At 43.6% G+C, this 17,488-nt stretch overlaps 1 protein-coding gene across 1 annotated transcript in view; it reads right to left on the bottom strand.

Annotated features, from left to right (window-relative positions):
• The window catches only part of RASA1 (RAS p21 protein activator 1), a 3,076,403-nt gene that overhangs the window by 548,143 nt on the left and 2,510,772 nt on the right, over positions 1–17,488 (bottom strand). Inside the window, exon 21 of the mRNA XM_044064149.1 lies at positions 1,266–1,333. Coding sequence (XP_043920084.1) covers positions 1,266–1,333 — 68 coding nt within the window. The remainder of the gene's footprint in view (positions 1–1,265; positions 1,334–17,488) is intronic.

Below are 17,488 nucleotides of genomic sequence, written 5' to 3'. Positions count from 1 at the left end.
GGCAGTTTAACTCAATACCTCCATACACTCAGAAACTGACCTTACTCCTTAAAAAGACTCAAGGGAACCCCCACCTCATTTTGGATCAAAAGAAAAGTATGTAGGAAAAAATGCTTCAGGGTAGCAAATAATTCAACAAGAGTTTTTAAAACCAGTGGCTCTACAAACACTGTAGACCCATACCTACACAAACAAGTTAACAAGACTTGCTAGAATATGTTTCTAACTCAACATTTTACCAGTCTATACAATAATGTACCCCTACAAGTCAAACAAAATGGCTATTCTGACTATTTTTAAGGCTAGTCTTGATGAATGAATAGGGAGACAAAATTTACATCAAGGTTATCATGCACAGCCCTGCATGATTTGGGTGGTGAGCAGTATTAAGTACTTTAAGAGGGTGGCAAACATGTTTAAATGTGTCTACTAAAAGGTGTACATGACTATGCATGCTATAAATCCTGTGACTGCTTGCCCAGTGTTATGCCAATGAGATAAAATAAAAAAAGGTAATCACGTATCACTCTTGCTCTGTCAGAAAAAGACACAAAAACTCTTCTATTCATCTGCAGCCAGGGAATGCGGGGGTACGCTATACAAATAAAAATGAAAAAATCATCTTGGTCTTCAGTGTTAAGATTCCCTCATGTTGTAAACACTCAAGAATCCTCATTCTTGACTATAAATTACTGCACTGTCATCCAGTGGCTAAAAGATGTCACAATGGTAAGGGGAGGCAACAAAAACTCACTACTTGATAAAATCGGACAGGCTCAATGTCTGTATAAAGAGTTATTAACCACATTATGGCAATAAAAAAAAAAGAGCATTAAGGCATGTTAATTTGCACAAGCATAGGTATAACTTGATTTCACCAACAGGAATACAGGCTGACATATAGCTTAGAAAAATGGTGTAAGCCCTGAAAAATACATCTCTGTGGGAATCAGAAAGTAGAAGTATATGACAAGAATGCAGGTGTCTAAAGGAATGACAGATACAGCAACACAAAAAATATCAAGCTTCCTCCAGTTCTAGGCCAACATTCTTTGTCACACAGATGTACTTATATCTTTGATAGACTGGCTGCATTAAAATGGCTGAAAAGGCAAAGAACCTGACCAATTACCAAGTAAGCAACGGATAAATAAAAAAATAAAAATCATTCAATATAAAGCCCACACACACTACAGAAACCAAAAGCTCACATGTTCCCTATACTTTGGACTAAAGACATTTAAAAAAACTTAATAGTAACTTACCTGAAATAATATTAAACATTCTTGGATTTAGTACAGCAGGACAGATCAGCCGTAGGAAAACAAAGCCACTGCAAAAATAAACAATTACTCAACACTTTGTTTTTAAGAAGAAATATACTTAAACTGTGCAATACAAGCATTGTAACAAATGTAATTATGTTTTAAGCATTTCTAAAGAGATATTCTGAAACAGTTTTAGACGTCTGGCTATAAAATTAAAAACTATATATAAAAAATATGAATAAAATTTTTTCAACCAATGTGCAATCACTACTATACTAACATCTTGTGAACTACTATTACTACTCATTGTCATCAACCTCTTGTCATGAATAAGCAAAAATGTCTAGTCACAGAAAGAAACATAAGTTGTTTTATACGTTAGACCATCAGAAGGATTAAATGTAGATACTTACTGTTAATTTATTGCCCAAATTTGATAATCAGGGTTGTGCTTTAATTACAGAAAAAATAATTTTCCTTCTTTTACAATCTGAGTGAATCATACCCACAGTAGTGAAATAACAGTTTATATCATGTTTTATGATGTTAAATTCCTGCTTTCATCTTGACAACAAATATCAACAAATCATGATATCTTAGATGTTCGCCAGGATGACGGGAATATCATTAGTGTGGTTGATAAAAAAAAAAAAGTACATGCTAAATCCACAGAGCAGTGGGTGAGAGAAGAGGAGAGGCTCTGTGCTATAATGAGCTGAAATGGCTGAGGCATGAATTTTGATGGAGGAAAAGGACAAGCCCTTAAGAAGCATCTCAGTCAAGTATTGTAGAAGCTGAGGTAAATTGGGCACTGCTGGGCTCATCCCTTGAGACTGATTCCAGGCACAAAATCTTTTCCATTTTGCAGCATAAGACTTTCTAGTACTAGGCCTCCTTGCCTCTAAAATGATATCTAACACTGATTTACTGAGGGATGGTAAAGGAGAGATTAGGTAATTGGCCAGGCTGCTAGGGTCAGGGTTTGCAGCTGAGGGTGCAGAATCTGGTTTTTCTGCTGAGACAACAGGGAACGAGTCTGAGGCAGGTTCCATGGGGCCAAGCATGACACACTGCGCAAGAAGGGGTACCAGTGTTGGCGTGGCCAGTCTGGATCAATTAAAATCGTCCTTGGCTTGTCCTGTTTGATCTTTAGTAGTACCTTGGAGAGCAGAGAAGGTAAGGCATAAACTGATAGGTTTTTCCAGCTGAAGGATACAGCATCCACTTTCCAAGCTAGCTTGTGGGGAATCCTTGTGCAAAATTTATCCAATTGATGGTTCTGGGGGGAGGCAAGCAGGTCTATATCTGGGCTCCCCCATTTGCTTGTCAACATGTTGAAAATCCTTAGTTCCTGTTTCCACTCATGTGGGTCCATGAGGTTTCTACTTAGTCCGTCTGCCAGTGTATTTAGTTTTCCTGGCAGGAACTGAGCTTGCAGATTCACTTGATAGCTCAAGACTGTGTTCCACAATGCCATGGCTAGTCTGCAGAGGGGGTAAGAATATGTACCACATGACAGTTGTGTTGTCCGTCTTTACCATTAGTTGTCCTGGAAGAATGTGGTCCTTGAAGGCTGTCAGAGCATTCTGTACAGCTAACATTTCCTTTTGATTTATGTGCAGGTGCATTTGACTTGGGTTCCATTTGCCCTGAATGCACTTCCATGCCAGGTGAGCCCCCCCATGTATATGATGCATCTGTTGCTAAGGTTTGGGCGGCAGGGGTTAGTGTGAATGGTAGTCCCCTGTTTTGGTGGCAGGCCTCTGCCCACCAAAGGAACTCCAGGCATAGGCAAGGTCTGATAGGAATCATTGCTTCTAGATCCTGTGAATCTTGACACCATAGGCTTTTGAGATACCATTGTAGTTTACTCATATGCAGCCTTGCATATGGAATTAGACGAACGCAGGAGGCATTGAACTCCAAGGCTTGCAGTATTTGCCTTGCTGATAACTGGGTTTTTGTGGCCACTTTTTTGAAATAGGTTTTCAAATGAATCCATTTCTCTGGCGTGAGGAAAGCCATCTGGGAAGTTGTATTCAAGCTTGCTCCCAGGAATATAATTTGTTGACAGGGTACTAGGTGTGATTTCTTTTCTTTTCTTTTATGGTGTACCCCAGACAAGTCAGCACCCTTTGAACAAAGGCCAGATGATTCAAAAGTATGTCCTGGCTTTCTGCCTGAATTAGACAATCGTCCAAGTATGGGTATATTTGACTATTTCTTTGCCTGCAAAATGCAATGACTGGAGCTAGGCACTTTGTGAATACCCTGGGTGCAGTAGATAAGCCATAGGGCAGTGCAGAGAACTGTTGGTGCATGTAGCCTGCTTTGGAGCATACGTATCTTCTGCAAGACTCCCTGATAGGGATGTGCAGGTATGCTTCTTTTAAGTCTAGTATTGCTAACCATGCATCTTTGCCTAGCATAGGAAGCAGCTGGTGAAGAGTCAGCATTCTGAATTTTGGAATCACCAGAAAGGTGTTTAGAGTAGAAAGGTTCAGGATAGGATGCCATGTATTGCCTTTTCTGGGTACCAGGAAAAGTCTTGAATAGAAACTTGTCCCTTTTCCTCTTCTGGTACCAACTGAATAGCCCCCATGCTTAAGAGAGAGAGAGTACTTGATGATTTTGGGCCTCTGCCCACTGATATGGGGGTAGATCTGGCCACCTGCTTCGTGTTGGCAACGTGTGGAAGTGAAATCTGTATCCTTGGGACACTGTATTTAAAAACCCATGTAATGAATTCTCAGTTTTTGGCCTGCAGACCAATCTTTCCGCCTAAAGGAGCATTCAGTTGGGAAGTGCTTGGAAGTTTTAAAAGCAAGTCATTGAGACAGTTTTCCATGGGGGGAGACTTACTACTCCCAGATTTGGGTGCGGAAATCCCCCACTGCTTAGTTCTGTGTGTCCCCTGGGACTAAAATCTAGTGTTTCTGCTGTGTCTGGGTTTAGCTTGAGAAGACCTGGAAGGGGCTGGAAAGGACCAATTCTTAGAGGGCCAATGCCTACTAAATCTAGGAAGCTGAACTTGCAAGAAATATTTAACAGCTTGCATAGATTTAGCTTTATCTTCCATCTTTTTAAGAACTTCCTCAGCTTTGTTGCCAAACAGGCGGTCCTGATTTAAGGGAGCATCCAACAGTTTCGCTTTAACGTGATCAGGCAAAGATTGCTCCTTAAGACAAGCATGCCTTCTGAGCACAGACCCACTAACAGCAGCCCTGCAAGAGGCCTCTAATGAATCAAATCCACATTGCAAAGTATGTTTACCAACCTGTTCAGCAGAATGCATTAAATCCTGTAATTCTTTATTTTCAGCACAGTCAGGAATCAACATAATTTTCTGTTTAAGCAACCCAATAACATGTTGATACTTTAACATATGAAACTGGCAGTTTAAAGCCCTAATGGCCAAGGTTGCAGAAGTGTAAACCTTCTTACCCCATCTATCTCCAGCATCCTGGAGTCTCTTTCAGGAGGAGTAGGATTTTTAACAGTAGAAGCCTTAATGCCCTTGGGTCCCTGTGAAATAGTCTCTGGATCCGCAATAGGATTTTTAAAAGGGAACTTGTGTGAATCAGGAACCCTGTAATATCTGTCAGGTTTTCTGGGAGCAGGAGGCAGGGAATCAGGGGACAAACTAGATTCTGAAAAAGCATCATCAACAATGTCTATTACAGGAGGAATGCTAAAGGCCTATGCTGAGACAGGAGTAAGAAATCCCTAAGCCTCTTTTTTGAATCAGAAAAATCCTGGCTTTCCCAGTGGAAATGCTCCCTTAGAGTATGTAAGGTTTCACCAAAAGAAAAATCCTCTGGAGGGGAAGCAGAGGAAATAGAGTCCTCAGCATCAGAACCCTCATAAGTAGATCAGAGCAAATCCAGATAATCAGAAGAATCAGAAAAATCAGAATCCTGGTCAGAAGTTTCATAAACAACTTCAGTCCTGGGTCTCTTAGAAGGGGGAGGTTGGCTTCCCCTAATTAGAGTTATAAGATCTTCAGCCATTCTTATCATTTGTTTTTTAGGCATAGAGGCCTGAGCATGTACCCTGGGCATCGGTTTTTTAGGCATGGTTCGAGATTTAGGCCTAAATGAAGAAGGAGGCATCTGTTTAATATGCAAATCTGTAGGCCTGAATACACCATCAGAAGCCGGTACCTGCACAGCAGCTTCGGACCCATTCAAGGTAGAGACATCGGCGGGTTCCACAGTTTAAGCATCTCACGGCATACCAGACTCTGAATGGGTCTCAGTAGAGGCCTGCGAATCAGAAGCAGCAGGTATCAGGGGCTGCGAAAGCGCCTCACTGAGTACCGACAAACTGGCGGCTGGCTTAGGAGAAGAGTCGTCAGGCCTGTCTCTGTCTTTATCTTTGTGTTTTTTCAAAATCCCGGTAGTCGGATGGCTAACCGATGACATTTCTGGATAAATAAACCGAGAACCAAAATATTTAGAGGCAAAAATATACCAGCGACGGATAGTGCGCTGATTAAATAAAGCACAAAACCAACAGCAAGGTACGTCGTGGTCAGGGCCTAGGCAAGGAATACAGTACGAATGAAAATCTTTATGAGGTATTTGCTTTCCACAAGTAATGCAATTAACTTTTACTGACATCGGTAAGGAGCAAGAAAAAGTTTCCCCAATGGAGTACTTCACTTTAGTTGAAGACTTCGGTTCTGAAACTCGAAAACAAAAATTTCAGGAGTTGGCCGACCGGCACTTGCGAACTGCTTCTGCTTCGGGCACCACATGGCAAGAAAGACTGATGTAATAAGCATCGGCTGCATGTTTTATACCCCATGACGACCTGACATCATGGAATAAGGGACAGCAACCGATGCAGGACCCAAGACTTTGTTAATCAGGTCGACTGAGGGCTACTGCAAGCAGATAACCCAAATGTAATGACTGCAACAGTGAAACATGAAGAACATCTAGCTGCCCAGGTGGACAGTGTACTAGATAGAGCCAAATGCTGTCCTCCAGAAGTGCAAAGTGCCATTGGCTGCCCAGTGTGACCATAGTCTAAATGGTGCTCCAGGGTGCTCCACTGACAGATGAAAAGGCATGCAAGGGGATAGGTTGGAGGGAAGGAATACTGCAACATGGAAGAGGAGGACATCTATGGTTATGTTAAGATTTTACACAACTATTCCATGTCCTTCTATTGCCATGTTGCAGTATTCTCAGTGTGGGAGAGTACCACAGCTTAGGAAGAAGGGTCTAGGTAGATGTAGCTGACTCCATATACCTGCTCTGGCTCTTGAGATATGGTCCAATTTGTAGTGTCTGGTAAAGGTATGAATAGTGGACCAGGTGGCTACCAACAGGATGGAGGGTGTGCCCAGGTCTTTGAAGAAGGCTTTGGAGGATGCTACAGCCCTAGTAGTGTGCTCCTACCCTCTTTAGTAAGTCCTTGCCATGGTAGGAGTAACAGAAGCAGATATTTTTCCTGCTCCAACAGGAGATAGTCTGTATGGAGACTGCCTTGCCTAGGGCCCTGGGATGAAAGAATACAAATAGTTGATTAGATTTCCTTATGGACTTAGTTTTGTCCAAACAAAATCTTAGCTGTCTGTGGACATCCAGGGAATAGAGTATTCCCACACTGTCATTGATGGGAGAGGGAAAGAAAGTGGGCAGGTGGATGGACTGGTTTAATGATAGCTCACTGAGCTCTTTGGGCATGAAAAAAGGATTGATGCACAGGATCATCTTGTCTTTGTGGAAGATAGTGTAGCTGGGACAAGCCATGAGTGCCTGTAACTCTAACACCCTTCTAGCTGAGGTGAGAGCTACCATCAGAATTGTTTTCCATGTGCACATTTGAAGTGTTGAATAGCTGGCTGGTCCAAATGGGGCCAGTGTGAGTTTTTCTAGGATAAAGTTTAGGTCCCAAGGTGGTGGAATGGGCTTCCTTGGTGGCCTGATGTGCAAGACTCCTTTCAGGAAAATTTAACATCTAACCTGAAGAGTAGAGGCGGGTCTAAGGGTAAGCAGGCAGAGATTGCAGATAGGTGGACTTTCACTGAAGAGTATGAAAGTCCTGCCTTGATAAGTTCACACATATAAGCTAAGTCTAGAGGGACATCCACTAGAAAGGGATTCCTATGTCTTTGGAGACACCATTTGGAGAATCTTTCCCATTTTAAAGTGTAGGATCTCCTTGTATTAGGTTTCCTGGCCTCCCTCAGGACTGAAAGCATGTCCTTAGAGTAGTGGTCTCTGAAGGGTATTAAAGGTTTATCACCCAGAGTGTTAGACTTAGCATTTCCAGGTAAGGGTGAATGAGTGTTCCCTTCTGCTGTGCGAGTAGGTCCATCTTGTGGGGTAACTTGTGGTGACTGCCCTTATCAATGGATAGTAGAAGGGGAAACCAATACTGCCTTGGCCAATAGGGAGTCACCAGCAAGATTTATGGCATGTCCTCCTTATCTTCAGGAGGACCTTTTGAATGAGAGGGAAGGGGGGAAATGCATACAGAAATCACCCCTTCCATTAGATGGTGAAGGCGTCCACTCTCCAAGCTAGTGGGGAGTGGTCCTTGGTACAAAGTTTTTTCAGTTGTCTGTTCTGGGGGAAAGGAAACAAATCTATTTGAGGTGTGCCCCACTGGTGGACAATGTCTAGAAAAAAATTCTGTTTAACATCCACTCGTGATGCAGAGGATGATCTACTGAAAGCATCTGCTTGGTGGCTGTCTTGGGATGGTATGTAGGCTGCCTGCAGAGATAAGTTGTTTTGGGAGGTTAGATCCCAAATCTGGATTACTAGCCTGCAGAAGATATAAGACTTGGTCCCTCCCTGTTTGTTGATGTACCACAAGACTGTGGTGTTGTCTGTGAAGATTTGTAGGGGACCTGGCTGAAGGATGGGAAGAAACATTTTCCGTGCCAAAAGGACTGCAGTCATTTCTCTCACATTGATGTGTTTTTTCTGGAGGGGTGACTGCCAGCGTTCTTGCATCTTGAGGCCCTTCATGGTAGCCCCCAGCCCAGGTCTGATGCATCTGTGTGCATGTACTGAGCTGGTGTGGGAAGGGGAAGTCCTGAGTTAATTTGAACTTGTTAGATCCACCACCTTACTCTGCCTTTAGGCAAGGTAGGAAGGGAATCTGGAATTCTAGAGGGTGGTTGTGTTGGGACCACACACTTTTTAGATACCACTGTAGTTTTCTCATGTGCATACTGGTTAATGGTAGCATAGGAATGGTGGCTGCCATAAGGCCCAGAAGTCACATGAATTGTCTTGCTGATAGTTGGTGGATCTGGAGCAGAGTCTGGAAGTGGCCTGTTAAGGAAAGTCCTTTGTTCTGAGGAAGGAATGCCTTCATCAGGTCTGTTCGAATTCTGCAGCCCAGAAAGATTTTGTCCTGCTATGGTGTTAGGGATGACTAGGAGAGATTGAGGGTGAGCCATAGGATCTTGTAGCAGAGACATGGTAAACTGCAGATGTCTTTATAGGGTGACTTCTTTTTCTGCAAGAATGAGGATATCGTCTAGGTAGGGGTAGATCTGAATGCCCTTGGTTCTGCAATAGGCTATGGCTGGAGCAAGATATTTGGTGAAGACCTGGGTGCAGTGGATAATCCAAAGGGCAAGGCAGTAAATTGAAAGTGAGAACAGGGCCCAGTGAAACATAAGTACTTTCTGTGAGAGGGTTAGATAGGGATGTGGAGGTAGGCCTTCTTCAGGTCTAGAGTGACAATGAACGCTTGTGCTGGCAACAATGGAAGTAGGGTTTGGAGGGATAACATTCTCAAGGATGGGACTTTTAGGAAGAGGTTTGGCCTCCATGGTCCGTCCTTTTTTGGTACTAGAAATAGCTTTGAGTAAAAGCCCTTTCCTTCTTGCCCTGGAGGGAGCAGGTTCTATGGTTCCATGGGACAGTAGTATAATGTCTCAAATAAGGTGCATTTGGTTTTTTGGGGAGAATGGGATCCCATGAGAGGGGAGCCTTTTTTTCCAAGAGAGAAAGTATCCCTCTTCTACTATTGCCAGGACCCAGCAATCAGAGGTAATGGTTTTCCAGAGGGGCAGGCAATAGGAGAGACAGACTGAAAGGGGGAGATGGGCAAGGCAGTCATGCATTGTTGTTGCCATTTCTGTCCTGAAATGGCTGTCTGGAAGTAGGTAGAGAACAGGCTGGTATGGAAGAGGCCTGCTTCATGGCACCTCTCCTACGCCTGGTTGAGGAAGGGGTAGCAGTGGAGGGGGTTCTTCTGACATAGGTGGTCTTAGCTGGACAGTTTCTGTAGTATTTAGGTATAGGGGATACCAAAAGGTGCTTAATGTCTTGAAGCTCCTTACTTTTCTCCTGAAGATTCTTAAAGAGTTCAGCAGACTGTTTCCCAAACAGGAGGTAGTGGTCTAGTGGAGTATCAAGAATTTTGGATTTGAAATCCTCAGGCAGGGGTTGAAGCCAAAGCCATGAATATCTTGCGGAGCACCAAGGTGGATGCAACAGATCTAGCAGAAGCCTCTGCTACATCATAAAGTACAGTTTTGTACCTACCATAAATGTAGATGTTTGAGTGTTCACACTGCTGCAATCATCACACTTGGGTTATCCTGCCATCAGGCGGTCCCGGAGTTGGCCAGAGTTCCAAAGTCTTGAGCCAGCGTTGGTTTCTGTCGCTTTTTCCCTGACGTCAGTGAGCCAGGGGTATATAAGATGCATCCGACGCCATTTTCTTCAGTTTTTCTTGCCCCAGATGTCAGGTGCCCCGAAGCAGGTAGGCAATACATATTGCTAATCAAAAATATACATATAAAATAAAAACAATACCTTCAGTTACCAGCAAATACACCCCAAAGGTTGTACAGGATAGAAAGGTATAGATAAGTCCAGCTAGATCAGAGGGGATGGAGGGAGGGTAACCTGGACTGCAGCAGTGTCGAACATCTACATTTATGGTAGGTACAAAACTGTACTATGTTCATCGTGTTACACTGCTGCAGTCATCACACTTGGGTAGAATCCCAAAGCTAAGGTTGGGTGGCTGGTCTATAAAGAGTTAGGATTGGCTATGAGGCCCTGCAGAACTGCAGTGGCAAATCCTGCTCTGTATTTAGAGTAAAGAGGCAGGTGGTAATGCTTGGTAAAGGTGTGCACTGAACTCCAAGTTGCAGCCTCCAAAATTTCCTTGGTAGGTACTCCTCTGAGAAAGGCTGTTGCCCTGGTGGAATGTGGCCTAATGTTATTTGGGACTGATTTTCCATGCTGTGTGTAGCAGTACCGAATACAGTGTCCTATCCATTTGGATATAGTCTGCTTTGAGATAGCCTTGCCCTGTGATCCTGCAACATATGCTAGAAACAGTTGTTCAATTTTCCTGAAAGCTTTTGTTTTGTCCAAGTAGAAGCGTAGCTGCCTGTGTATGTCCAAAGAATGCAGAAGTTTCTCCATTTTATTCTGGGGGTTTGGATAAAACGTTGGCAAATGGATGGTTTGGCTAAGAGCCACACTAGATACCACCTTTGGCATAAAGGTAGGGTTTGTCCTTAAAGATACCCTGTCCTGATGAAAAATTATAAAAGGTTCCACTGCCATTAATGCCTGTAGCTCTGAGACTCTTCGTGCTGAAGTTACTTCCAGGAGCAGAGCTGTTTTCCATGATAAAAAGTTTAGATCAGCTGTATTGACTGGCTCAAAAGGTGGTAGGGTCAGTTTTTCCAAAACGAAATTGAGGTCCCAAGTTGGTGTTGGTGCTCTCCGGGGCGGTCTTATGTTTTTAGCCCCTCTGAGGTACTGCTTTAGCAAGGGATGAGAGAATAAAGGAGGATCCGTGTTGTAATGTGCTGAAATGGCAGAGGCGTGGATCTTAATTGATGAGAAGGATAGGCCTCTGTCCAGCATCTCAGTTAAGTATTGTAAAATCTGAGGAATGTTTGGAACAAGAGGGTCAAGGCTTTGAGCCTGGTTCCAGGCGCAAAATCTCTTCCATTTTTTTTGAGTAAGCTTTCCTGGTGCTAGGCCTCCTGGCCTCCAAAATGACATCCATAACAGCTTTAGAGAGAGGTGTTGCTTGTTTGACTAAAGTATCTGCCATGCAGCCAGGTTTAGGGTTTTGAGCTGACCCTGCAGAATCTAACTGTTTTGTTGAGTCAGAACTTGTGGAATTTGAGGCAAAATCCACGGTGGGCCCTGAGTCAAGTTCCTTAAGATAGGGTACCAGAGCTGGCATGGCCAGTCAGGAGCAATCAGGATCATCTGTGGTTTTTCTTGTCTGGCTTTTAGGAGTACCTTTGAAAGGAGGGGCAGTGGTGGGAAGGCATAAACTTTTAGGTTTTTCCGGCTGAACAGAAGAGCATCCACTTTCCATGCTTGTTTGTAATAAGTCATTGTGCAGAATTTTTGTAGTTGGCAATTCAGTGGGGAGGCAAAAAGATCTATGTCTGGGCATCCCCATTTTGCGTTACCATGCTGAAGATTTGTGGATTCAATTTCCATTCGTAAGGGTCCATGATATTTCTGCTTATGTCATCTGCCAGAGTATTTTTCTTTCCTAACAGGAATTGTGCTTGCAGGTGAACTTGGTACGTTAAAGCTGTGTTCCACAAGGTCATGGCTTACCTGCACTGGGGATAAGAATGAGTGCCCCCTTGCTTGTTTATGTACCATATTACTGTGGTGTTGTCTGTCTTTAGTAATAGTTGTCCTGGATGTAGAAGGTCCTTGAAAGCTGATTGATGTGAAGATGCATCTGGTCTGTGGTCCACTTGCCCTGAATGCATTTTCCTGCCATGTGTGCTCCCCAGGCGTAATCCGAAGCATCTGTTGTTACGAGTTTGCCTGGCTGTGGGTTGGGTAAAAGGCTGACCCTTGTTTAGGTGACATGCCTATGCCCACCATCGAAACTCCTGTTGTAGGCAGGGAATCATTGGTATTATTGCTTCTAAACTGTGAGAGTGTTGAGTCCAAACACTTTTTAGGTACCATTGTAATTTCCTCATATGCAGTCTGGCATATGGTATTAGTAGTATGCAGGATGCCATGAATCCCAGGGCCTGCAGAATTTTTCTTGCAGGGAGATGGGACTTTTTTGCCAGTAATTGAAAATATTGAGTTAGTTGAACTTGTTTGTCTGGTGTGAGGTAAGCCATCTGGGCCGTTGTATTTAAGCTGGCACCCAAGAATGTAATCTGTTGTGAGGGCACTAGTTTTGACTTATTTTCATTTACTGTGTACCCTAGAAAAATTAGCAACTTTTTTACAAACGCCAGATGCTGTAGAAGAATGTCCTTTGTCTCTGCTTGAATGAGGCAGTCGTCCAGGTATGAATATATTTGAATTCCTTTTTGTCTGCAAAATGCAATTACTAGTGCCAGGCACTTTGTGAAGACCCTGGGCACAGTAAATAAGCCAAAGGGCAGTGCAGAGAATTGGCAGTGCATTGTACCAGCTTTGAATCTGAGGTATCTTCTGCAATTGTACAAACACTATGGAAAACCAGCAACTTCAAAGAAAAACACAAATTCAACCAGCACCATGCCAGTAAAGCGTTTATTGCGATCTGGAACCTCGGCTTTTCGCCTTCAAATGGATCACAAATACAGAGTGCTGTTAACTGTTATTTATACAAATTTTCTAAGTTAATCAGCACTAATTAATCAATTACATCATTTTATAAATAAATTTAAAGTGCTCTACCAGTATTTTGTCCTTTAAATCTCAACATTAAAAATTGAAATCAACATCAAATTACCTTCAAAAAATGCTATTCTTTAACTTATAGTATTCCATGTATATTTATTAACAGATATGTAAAGACCCTGGGCACAGTAGATAAGCCAAAGGGCAGTGCAGAGAATTGGCAGTGCATTGTACCAGCTTTGAATCTGAGGTATCTTCTGCAATTGTGTCTGATAGGGACATGCAGGTATGCCTCTTTGAGGTCCAGAGTAACAAGACAAGCCTTCTTGCCCAGCATGGGTAGAAGCTGCTGTAATGTCAACATTTTGAATTTTGGAATATCCAGGTAAGTATTCAGAATTGAAAGGTCTAGTATGGGTCTCCAGGCTTTGTCCTTTCGGGGGACCAGGAAGAGTCTTGAGTAAAATCCTTGTCCTTTTCCCTGTTGTGGTACTTTTTGAATAGCTCTCATGTCCATGAGGGGTGAAATATGTTTTTGTGCCTCTGCCCATTGATTTTGTGGCAGGTCTGGCATTCCTTTTAGCTTTGGTAAAGTATGAAAGTGGAATCTGTAACCTTGAGACACAATATTCAGAACCCATTTGTCTTGGGTGATTGTTTGCCAGTTTTGAGAAAAAAGTGCTAGTTTTCCCCCTAAGGGGGCTTCCAAAAGGGACGTGCTTGGCGTATGAAGAGGAAAGTCATTGTGACTGTTTCCTGTAAGGTTGAGACTTGTCCTCACCTCCTTTTGGGGTTGAGGTGCCCCACTGTCATTGTCTGTTTGAGCCTTGGGGTTGAGATCTGCCTCTTGGGCGTCTGTATCTGCCTCTCTGAAGCCTGTTTGACACTGGAAAGGACCAATTCTTTGTTGGCCAATTTCTGCTAAACCGAGGTGGCTGTACCTGTAAGAAATCCTTGACTGTTTGCATAGATTTAGCTTTATCCTCTCCATTTTCTTTAACACCTCTTCTGCCTTAACACCAAACAAGGTATCATGCTGTAAAGGAGCATCCAATAATTTTGCCTTACCATGATCAGGTAAACTTTGTTCTTTTAACCAAGCATGTCTTCGAATAACAGAACCTGTAATTGTGGCTCTACAAGAGGCCTCTAAAGAATCAAAACCACATTGCACAGTATGTTTTCCCACCTGTTCAACTACATGCAATAAATCCTGCATTTCTTTACAATCAGGAGCTTCTGAGCTTGCAAGCATTTTCTGTTTTAACTGAACCATTAAATATTGTTGATACTTAAGCATGTGAAATTGGCAATTTAAAGCTCTTACTGCTAAAGTTGCAGACGTGTATACTTTCTTCCCCCATCTATCCAAAGCTCTGGAATCTCTGTCAAAGAGTACTGGAGTTTTTGCAATGGAAGCCTTAACCCCTTTTGGAACCTGGGAAATAGTTTCTGGATCAGCAGAAGAGTTTTTGTAAAGAAACTTGTGAGAGTCAGGGACTCTATAATACCTATCTGGCTTAGCTGGAGCAGGGGGCAAAGAGTCAGGAGATAAGATGGATTCAGAGAACACATCATCCAGAATATCTAGCACAGGTGGAATAGCCAGGGGCCTGTGCTGAGACAATAAGAGGAAATCCCTGAGCATTTTCTTGGATTCTGAGTAATCCTGACTTTCCCAATGGAAATGCTCCCTCAGGGTATGTAAAGTTTCCCCAAAAGAATAATCCTCAGGAGGAGAAGCTGAAGGGATAGATTCTTCAGCATCAGAGTCTTCATAGAGGGGTAGAGAGTATCCCTGGTCTGAAGAGGAATCAGAGGAAATGGAAACCTGATCAGAGGAGTCATAGTCTGTATCCTGCCTAGGCCTTTTCTCAGGAGGGGGATGGAAACCTCTGATTAGAGTAATGAGGTCTTCAGCCATTTTAAGCATCTGTTTCTTAGGCATGGAGGACTGTCCAGGAGAATGCTGTATTTGTTTCTTTGTCTTTAATGGTACCTTTGTCTTGGCTGTTGTTTTAATGGTAAATTGTGAAGGTCTGAAAACACCCTCAGAAGCCAATGCCTGCTCAGCGGCTCCGGACCCATCTGAGGGATTAGTTTCTGTAGGCCCAATACCTTGAGTTTCCAGAGGCCTAGATGTCTCCACATGGGAGTCGGAAGCGGCCTGTGGCTCTGAGGTAGCGGGTGTCAGGGGCTGCGAAAGCGCCTCACTGAGAACCGGCGACTGGCCTAGAAGAGGTTCTGTCGTCGGTTTTGGACCTCGGATGCCTGTCTTTATCCTTGTCTTTGCGTTTTGTCGGTATTGAGGTCGTCGGCTGATTCAACGGCATAGTATAATTGAACCTTCAGCCAAAGTAGTGTAAAGCAAAATCAAAACGTCTTTTTATAGTGGGTTTGTTAAATCTAGCACAAAACCGACAGCTAGTGACGTCGTGATCAGGGCCTAGGCATGGAATACAGTAAGAGTGGAAGTCCTTATGAGGTATTTGCTTCCCACAAGAAATACAATTATTAACTTTTTCTGACATCGGTCTGAGGCAAGAAAAAACGTTTCCCCAACGAGGTACTTAGCTTTAGACTTCGGATCTGAAATTCGACTTCGAAAATCTCATGAGTCGGCCGACCGGTACTTGCGAACTGCTTCTGCTTCGGGCACCGCGCGGCAAGAAAGACTGAAGAAAATGGCGTTGGATGCATCTTATATACTCCTGGTGCACTGACATCAGGGAAGAAGCGACAGCAACCGACGCCGGACCAAGACTTTGGAACTCTGGCCGACTGCGGGACCGCCTGATGGCAAGATAACCCAAGTGTGATGACTGCAGCAGTGTAACACGATGAACATCTGCATCTAATCAAGTGCCTGGGACAGTTTTGATGCTACCTCAGTCTTGTTAGGAGAGTCAGGCATGGAGGATAGGCATGTGGATGCTTGGGATACCAAAACCAATGCATACTTAATCATATGGGTTTGGTAATTAATAGCTCTAAAGGCTAAAGTGGAAGAGGTGTAAACTTTCTTCCCTAACCTGTCCATGTTTTTGCTGTCCTTGTCAGTAGGCAGAAGAAACAACGACGGGATCAGTCTTGACTGCTCGTCAGGCACTACAGCAATCACTGCAGGGTCTGCCAAGGGGGATTTCACAAGAAATTTGTGGTTATCAGGCACCTTGTAGAAACGATCAGGTCTCTTAGGAGCAGGTGGCTGAGAATCAGGATTTTTAGATGCTGATGTAAAAACATCAAGGTATGCAGGTATAACTGGGGGAATGGCAAATGGTGAAAGAGATTCCATATGCAATAGCTCAAAATATCTTTTTTGAGTTTCGGTGATTTGGGAAGTATCCCATTTGAAATATACTTTCATTCTGGTTATGGTCTCGTTGGAAGTGATGTTCTCAGGTGGAGTCTCCTTCTATGGATTCCTCATCAGGGGAATAGTATTCTAAAGGAGAGGCTATCTGTGCTGAGTAGGTAACAGACTCATCAGATGATGAAGAGACAATTTCTTCTTCTTCTTCATGGGAAGTGGGAGGGAGAATAGAAGTAGCTGAGGCAGGCCTTGGGCTTAGTACTGGGATAGTGGAAGGGGAGTAGGCCAAGGCCCTAAGAGTCACGCAGGCTTGCATCAAGGACCGAGTATCAGACAGTTCCTCAGCAGAGGGAGAAAAATGTTTACTTTTTTGATTTCTTTTTAGAGGAGGAGTATTGGGAGAGGGAGAAAGCCTAATTTCAGGGGCCTGAGCTAAAGCAGAGGCTTCTGAAGCCTGTATCAGAGACAGGTGTGCGGTGAATCCTGGTTCCCCCTCAACTTTGGTGGAAACCAGTGTCTGAGTCATCTCCATGGATGTGCCGGCCGGCACTTCAGAAACAGCTTCCTCGAGGGGAGCCAATGAAGTAGACGGCTCTAATGAACGTCCCTAAACCACTATATCGGCGGCTGGCAGGGCATTCGACGACGGGGAGGCAGAGGAATCAGGCCGTGAAACCTTGGCCTTTTTCCGAGATGGTTCCACCTGGGTGGCCGACTCCGCATCCATCCTAAGAGCTAATTTTTTTAGTCCCTGGTTTTCCAAGTAAAGATCAAGGGTGGCCAGATGGGTCTATATTATGTGATTGAACAGTGAAGTGTTTGAACAAGTAATAATCGACCCCTAAATGTTGAACGGTTCAATGGAGATCGCCGTACAGTGCGGACATGGAAGTTTTCCATTGTCTGCATTGTAGTGCGATTGCGGAGTTGGTATATTTAAGTAGCGTGGGGCGCAGAGGGCGGTTTGCCCACCCTGCTTAGAGCATTTTTATGTGTTTTTTTTTTTTTTTTGCCATTCACGGGTCGATTATTACGTGTTAGAACATTTCACTGTTTGATCACGTAATATAAATGCAGCTAGATGGCTTCTAAGCATTTTAGGGACAAAGGATTGGCAAATAGCACAGGCGGTATGGTCGTGTTCCTGGCCTAGACAGAAAAACACAACGATCATGGGCTTCTTTATGTGATATTTGAAGTCCGCATTGACATTTACCCTTGGTAGCAGACTGGCTAAAAGGGAACAAGCAAACCAAGTTCAAGCAACAGAAATTGAAAAGAATTCCCCAATGGGGTACTTC

Source organism: Protopterus annectens, chromosome 2.part2 (genome assembly GCF_019279795.1).
Source record: "Protopterus annectens isolate FY-2018-M chromosome 2.part2, PAN1.0, whole genome shotgun sequence".
Taxonomy (NCBI): domain Eukaryota; kingdom Metazoa; phylum Chordata; order Ceratodontiformes; family Protopteridae; genus Protopterus; species Protopterus annectens.
Note: the sequence above shows the minus strand (reverse complement) of the source record. Positions and strands in the feature narration are given on the sequence as shown.